Source organism: Rhineura floridana, chromosome 8 (assembly GCF_030035675.1).
Source record: "Rhineura floridana isolate rRhiFlo1 chromosome 8, rRhiFlo1.hap2, whole genome shotgun sequence".
Taxonomy (NCBI): Eukaryota; Metazoa; Chordata; class Lepidosauria; order Squamata; family Rhineuridae; genus Rhineura; species Rhineura floridana.
Genome location: NC_084487.1, coordinates 125518665 through 125525602, shown reverse-complemented (window position 1 = coordinate 125525602; position 6938 = coordinate 125518665). Strand labels below are relative to the sequence as shown.

Here is a 6938-nt window from a genome sequence, read left to right as displayed (position 1 = left end):
ACCAGTGCTTCCACTGGATGCAGTAGGACTTAATTCCCAGTAAATAGACTCGGAGCATAGAAAGGGTTGCAGCCTAATCCTACACATATTTCCCCAGAAGTAATCCTGCTGAGTTCAACAGGTCTTATTCCCGAATAAGTGAGCTTGCCCTCCAGCACGATACTGTGACTGTTTACTTAGAAATTTACGCCCCTTTAAGTACAATGGTACCTAGTAAGTTTACTTCCCAATTTGTTTCAAGGCTGGTAGGGCAGCTGACCTCACCTCCTTGAATCCTCCCGGGGAGGAGCTTTCCCCCTTTTTTTTCTTCCTTTCTTTGCTTTCCTGCCTGCCTGCAATGAGCGCTCAGCGGCGCGCCCCCTCCGACTCTACCTCTTCGTAAGCGCGCCAACGGGTTTGACCTCTGATAGGGCTCCAACTCGCCTGCGCTTTGCCGCCACCGCCTGTCTCCCTCCCTCCCCCCTTTTTCATCAAACCGGAGCAGAGGGAGGCGGAGGAGCGAGGGCGAAGTGTAGCCTTTGCCTGGCGAAAATGGGATGCGCTCCCTGATCCGCCCTCCACAGGAGCCCAGTGAAAAGCAGCCCGGAGGAAGGCGGTTTCCAGCCTTGGGCGCCTTGAGCTTCCCTGGTGTGATGCCGCTCTTCGCAGTTGCCGGCGTTTCCCCACGGGGGATCTGCTCGCCTCTCAGGTGGGTGAGACTCCTCTCTTTCCTACCCCTTTCCACAGCGGTCACCTCCGAAGCCTTATCCCTTCCGTGCCTCCATTCAACCGCTCAAGTCTCCCTCCTCTCTCGAGCTGTGCGATCCTGATGCACGCTGACTCGAGCGCAAGTTCCTCCGACCTCAGCGGGGTTTGCTTCGAGTAAACATGGCGAGGAGCAGCGCTGCCTGCTCTCCGGGTCTTAACCCGAGCCTGCAGTCTCCACGCTCCAGAACCTCAGCTGCCGAGGTCCCTCCCCTGCTTTCTATTCATGCTATCAACTTACTCGCGGGTTCTCGGTACCTTGCGCGCAGCGGGTTCACCACACCGTGAGCTCGATGCCCACCTTAGAGCGTGGCTCTCTCCAAATGTAGCGGGTTACTAGATAAGAGTACCTCCCGTTCTTAAAGGTGTCGGTCATGTGCATTTCTACTCGGGAGCAAGTCCCACTGAACTCAATGGGCCTCTACTCCTGAGTAAACCTGGACACCGGCAGACCATAAGCCTCTGCAGGTTTACTCGGAAGTTAAGTCCGGCTGAGATCTATAGGGCTTGCTCTCCGGTAAGTGCGCATAGTTTGGCCGCCTTACCCGAGGAAGCCGATCCCATTGAAATTAATAGGACTTGTTTCAAAGTAAGGATCAGGTTGTACAAATTGGCAGACTCCGTCAATGTCTGGACGATCTCCCCAGATCTAAAGCCACTCCCGCAGTTATTCCTATAACGCCAGCACCGGGGGGAGGGGTTGTCTTCAAAGCGTCACCTACCCAGGTGCGATGTTCTCCAATGCAAACCTTCCCAAAACGGACGCAGACGACGCAATTCTCTTCTTACCTAACTCCCCTCCCTGCGTTTCCTCCTCCCTTTACCGCACCCCCAATTCACCGCTGGTTTGCACTGTTTCTCCAATTCGGAAACAGAAAAGACCAAGTCCCAGCTTAACCCCGCGCGGCTGGAACGGGCTCCTTTCTTGCCTCCCGTTCTGGATCGAGTCGAGCTCCTTAAAAACAAAACAAAAGCACGAGGTAGGGGGTAGCTCCGGGCAGCGCCAGGTCTTTGTATGTAGCGCGCCCAGTCTGCCGGCGCCGCCCCTCGATATGGAGGCGAGACTTCAGATTCCGGAGGGCAGGGAGCGACCCTCCTGAAGCGGGGTGAACCATGGTAACGCGGGATCCCCCTAGAGGCCAGCTTGACCATCGCATAAGGTATCACGGGAGAGTCAGTGTGATTTTTCCAGCACGCGCTTTTTTTTTGGCATTTTGCTTGCTGTTGTTTACACGGGGGTGGAAATCCGGCTTCGAAGACATCCCGAGGAAGTTTCCCAGGCCGGAAGGCGTAATAATAGTTGGTTTGCGTGATATGGTGGGTTCAAATGGCGGGGGAATAAGTCCGGCGGGGGTAGAGAGGGCGGACAGCTGTTTAAATTTTTACATTGTGTTTTAAATTGTTTTTATAAGATCTGTTTTAAATTGTATTTGTTTTAATGTTTTTAGTTACTGTAAACCGCCCAGAGAGCTTCGGCTATGGGGCGGTATACAAGTATAGTTAAATAAATAAACAGCTGGATTAGTAGGCGAATGCTATGGAAGTGTGGGGGTGGTATATATTTAGGAGCTGGATAGGTCCCTAGCCGGACCCCTGGTTGGATGAGGCTTCAGGCAGGGCAGAACACCCAGAATCTAGACATAAGTAACCCAGTGTATGTAAAAGTTATGTGAATTGTGTTGAATGGTAATACAATGTTAGCGTGTTTTCAAAGAACTATTAAACATAAATGTGCATAGTGTAGCTAAGGAAGGGAGGAGGCTGTGGAGAGGATGGCTGCAAAAGGCACCCATTTCTCAGTGCTTTAACACCCACTGGCCAGAACTCAGTGAGGCTTCTTCAGTTCTTACTGAGGAATTGGGTGATATCCTGCCTGGGTGCCTTTCCTTATTTCTCCACAAGTAAAAAGGCTAGTGGGAATTTGGAGAAGGAACTTAGGAAATCCAAGCACCCTGTCATGGTGGCTTTTGCTGGGATGTTATCAGGTAAAGCATCTTTTGACAAGCTGGTGCCCTCCGATGTTTTGGACTACACAGCTATGCTGGCTAAGGCTGATGAGAGCTGTAGTCCAAAACATCTGGAAGGCACTGGGTTGGCAAAGGTTGAGGTGAAGGATGTCTTTAAGGTGAGGTGGAGCTACAGTGTTCTGGAAGAAGGTATTGTTAATGCAAACAAAGAGGTAGCATTCTCTGTTAACATTTTTAGTTGACATCAATATTATTCACCATAATACTTTTTTTTAAAAAAACTGGCTTCTCTCTACTTAATTTATATAGGAAAACATATGGGGAGGAGGCATCAACCAATGGAGGGGGACAGGTGCTTATATAATAAAAACGTTCCTAGGAAAGACTGCTAGGTGTGTGATTTTTAACCCAGTCAGATCATTTTTTCTCCTTTGTTGAGTAAATCATCCTTGAAGATGTTTTGAAACCATTTTATGTATTTATTTTATTTAAAGGAGTGCCCCACCTCTTTGGGGAAGTGTGGGGAGGTGGGAGAGTGACAGTGGAGAAGTACATAAGGGTCAGGAAAGAGTGCTCAAAGTAGACATGATGTGGGAGCTCCAGGTTCAGTGCACCTGACACAATAAGCCCTTACATTTTTCAATCCATGGCTAAGAGCTTGGGGGCAGGAGAGTAGGACTGGGGCTGTATTGTTATGGTGAGAAGGTGCTCGAGCCTCTTTCCCACATGCTACAGCCCTGATGCAAAATGTCTTGACCCCACAGCTTTTTTTTTTCCTGAAAGGAAAAGATGCTTATACGATGCCACATCATATCTAGGTTGACCCATATATGAGATTAGGAAGATGGGTGATGCATGGAGTTATCTCACTTCTTTCCTCTTAGTATGCCTGTGAAGAAGGTAGGCCGAGAGATCATGGTTACCAAGGCTGCAGTCTAAAACACGATTATCATGGAATAACACAGTGGGACTTGCTTCCAATAAATATGCATAGGATTATGATTCCATTTAATGTTTGCAGCTAAGCCGATTTTTGACGATTACAAGTCTCTGCTAGAGAGTCACCACACACTGGTCCTCTCGCCAGCTTTAAGGGGAATGTTGCTACCAACCTCCCTATTGGAGGACTCCTTGGAATATACCTGACTTAACCTTGCAGAGAGCAGTGCATTCACCCTGAGACAGCACATTTGCTAGCTCGGTGCTGGATATTAAATTTCTTTTCTTGGTGGCTTCACCTGATAGCTGATTAGAAGTGAGACTTGGATTTAAAAACACTTTAATTCCAGTTTTAAAGGAACTAGATCTGTCTCTGTCCTTTCCTTTACTCCTGCTCTTAGCTACTAAGGGTCAAAACATGGGAGACCTGGCAGTTTATTAGATTACTTTAAAGCAGCTTTTAGGACTCCAAAATCTGACTAGGAATAGTGGCACTGGGAGTTCAACCTATCCCTCCATGCTGTTTCCCCCCAATCTAAATCCCCGCCTAAAGCTGCTGTTCGCTCCACAGTGGAAAAAATGCTTTTTATGCAGCAGGGATAATAGTAGCTTCAGTGGGGTGACTGAGAAATGTGGAGGGTGAACTCCATGTTACTGCTGTTAAAACAGCTTTTCCCACCTGTTTTTGTTATTGTTGTTTTACAACATCACATCAAGCACTTGTTACACTATGCTTCCCAGAGCTTTTCCCTTTCACTTTCCTTACTGGAAAAAATCCAATTGTTTCTGGAAACAGGGTTGTTGCGCAAAAATGTCATATCCACTCTATAACCTGGATTTGTTGGTATATGATTGCATCCTATTTGCAAACTAGCCACAGTCTGGAAGTGGCTTAAATGAAAAGAAAATGCCAAAAAGATCTGAGAATGGATTCCCCACAGTTTGCCTACTTTGGTCCTGAAAATAATTTTGGCAGCATTACCACAGTTGGAAATTGATGAGGAGTCTCTCTCTCTTCTCTTCTTTGTAGAAAGAACCACGGAGTAGGAAACAAGGAGCTAGAGGAGATTTGTTCTGTATTTCTAGACATCCATTTTTCACCTCTCCTGTGAAAGTAGGCAAGTTGCTGTGTGTCACTTTACCTGTCTCAGTTGAGTGGTGAGAGAACATGCAACTCAAAGAAGCTAAAAAGAGAAGGAAGTGAGCCAGGACTGTTGTCATTTTTTTTAGTGAGGAAAAGGTTAGCATGATTGTTTAGCGTGTCAAAACCCCTGCCTTTTTGACTGCTCCATGTACATTTGTGTTATGAGTCAGTGTTTGCTGTTTTTAATCACTGGTGTCTTAGCTGATTAGTGGGATCTGTTTCCATGACAATGTGACCCCCTAAGATTGTTCTGGTTATCATTCCAGTGAGGCTCAGTATTTATGGTTGCACAGATATATGGGTGGCCATTATTATCCTGCCTAGAAGTAAACATTCTTCCCTGACACTGGTCCCTTCTAGGTATGTTATTTTTCTTCCAGCTGTGCATGAAGAGAAGTTAGGATGAACCTTCAAGCACTTTATATTGCATTTGTTTTAAACTGAGTGGGTTAAATATTTAGATTTTATTAAATTATTTAGTGATTTTGCACACAGTTGAGGAGATTGTAAAACTCCCTGGTTGCCTCTTTGTCATTTGTTCTAGTGTGTACCTAGAAAGAGGTGAAAGAGATGGGGTAGACTAGAAGGGTACCTGTGAGGTAGCATCTACCTGCAGGGCATTGTGGGATAATATCTGGGCTAGGTGGGTGGGTTTCTCCTGCACTAGGTGGAGGGGAAGGGTGACAAAGGGAGTAAAACGTAACTTGGAGATGGTAGCGATGCATGTTAACTGAAGCAGGGGAAAAGCCCTAAATTATTAAAGTACTTTAATAAGCATGTGGGATTTTTGCTGAACTGACCTTATAGAGCGAATTTGCTCATATCTCTTGATTATGTGTCCTCATTGTGAAAAGGGGGTGCTTTCAAATAAGCAACTTCTCTGTATGCATTCTGACAGCTGTGCGAGTACATGTTGGAATCGCTTCTAGCTTGTCAGCAGAAATAACGTTTATTTTACTTTTATCTCCCTTTTCTCCACGGTGGTCCAGGTGGCATACATAGTTCTTACCCTCCCTATTTCATCCTTGCAGCAACCCTGTGAAGTAGGTTAAGCTGAGAGAAGGTGACTGACCCAAGGTCATCCAGTGAACTTTGTGGCAAAGTGGAGATTTGAATCCTGGTCTCCCAGAGTCAAACACTCTAATCGCTGCACCACACTGGTATAAGAACAGCTTTGCTGGATCAGCCTAGATTAATTGAGTCAAGCATGCTCTTTTCAGCAGTGGCCAGCTGCATGCCTCTGGAAGCTCACAAGCTGCGCATGAAGAGCTATGACCATCCTCCTCCTGCTGGTGTTTAGAACCATTCTTCCTGCTTACAAGTAAACAGCGTGAGCTAGCTATCATGGCTAACAGCCTTTAGTAGGTTTATCCTCAGTGATTGTTCCCTCAAAATGTTCTGTATAGCATTTAATGAGATAGAAATTAGAGTTGCTTTTTTCTTCCCTGATGTTGCTGCTGTGCATTTGTAACAGAAGCTTGACACGCATACCTTCAGTGGGTGTAAGTTTTCCCTACAAACCTCCCTGCCAGGAAAAGCTTTACTCATTTAATTTTGATATCCACCTGATGTTAAAGACAGAGGCAGAAGAAAAATGTAGCAACTCAGCATACTACTTCAGTGTTAAAACCATTAATGTTTGGTCTGGTGCTACATGGGGACAGGACTAAGTCTGTCCCGTCCCACTTCCATGTGGATCCATTGTTTACATAGAGACAACCATGCTGTACAATTCCCTCTGAAAGCTTTAGGATGATATCAGGCCCCATTCCTCCTCTACTTAGGGAAGCTTGCTCCTCTGCACGGTTCAAAGCATAGCAGCAAGAAGCCATGTAGACAGCTAGAAGACTTCTCTGGAGCTATTAAAAGGAATGTTTAAAACAAAAACGAGGACAGAGGCAGCACTGCAGCCCTTGGCGCACCTCATGGACTGTGGTTCAAAAGTGACTCACATCTGATGCAGGTCATGATTGTCCAGATCAGATTAGTTGAGTTGCTTTGTAATCTGAGTGTTGAGGATTCTTCCCTCATTCCTACTAATAATTCAATATGCCTTGCCCAGTTTTCTTAGGTTAGACTATTAGTCCTGCAGTAAACTTCAGTTCATGTAGCCATGGCAAGTTCATAGCGCAAATGGTTCCCCA

General features: G+C 46.2%; 1 protein-coding gene across 7 annotated transcripts in view; it reads left to right on the top strand.

The window, feature by feature from the left end:
• Positions 1 to 228: 228 nt before the first annotated feature.
• Positions 229 to 6938, top strand: part of SHISAL1 (shisa like 1) — a 124994-nt gene continuing 118284 nt past the window's right edge. For 3 of the 7 annotated variants that reach the window (XM_061582380.1, XM_061582381.1, XM_061582379.1), the window contains exon 1: positions 1351 to 1904. Coding sequence is in view for 1 of the 7 variants with exons in the window: in XM_061582375.1 (XP_061438359.1) it covers positions 2059 to 2061 (3 nt within the window). In the remaining 6 variants the exon portion in view is untranslated. Of the gene's footprint in view, positions 689 to 1350; positions 1905 to 2003; positions 2062 to 6938 lie in introns of those variants that run through there. The other 4 variants (XM_061582378.1, XM_061582376.1, XM_061582375.1 and 1 more) reach the window with 4 other exon arrangements.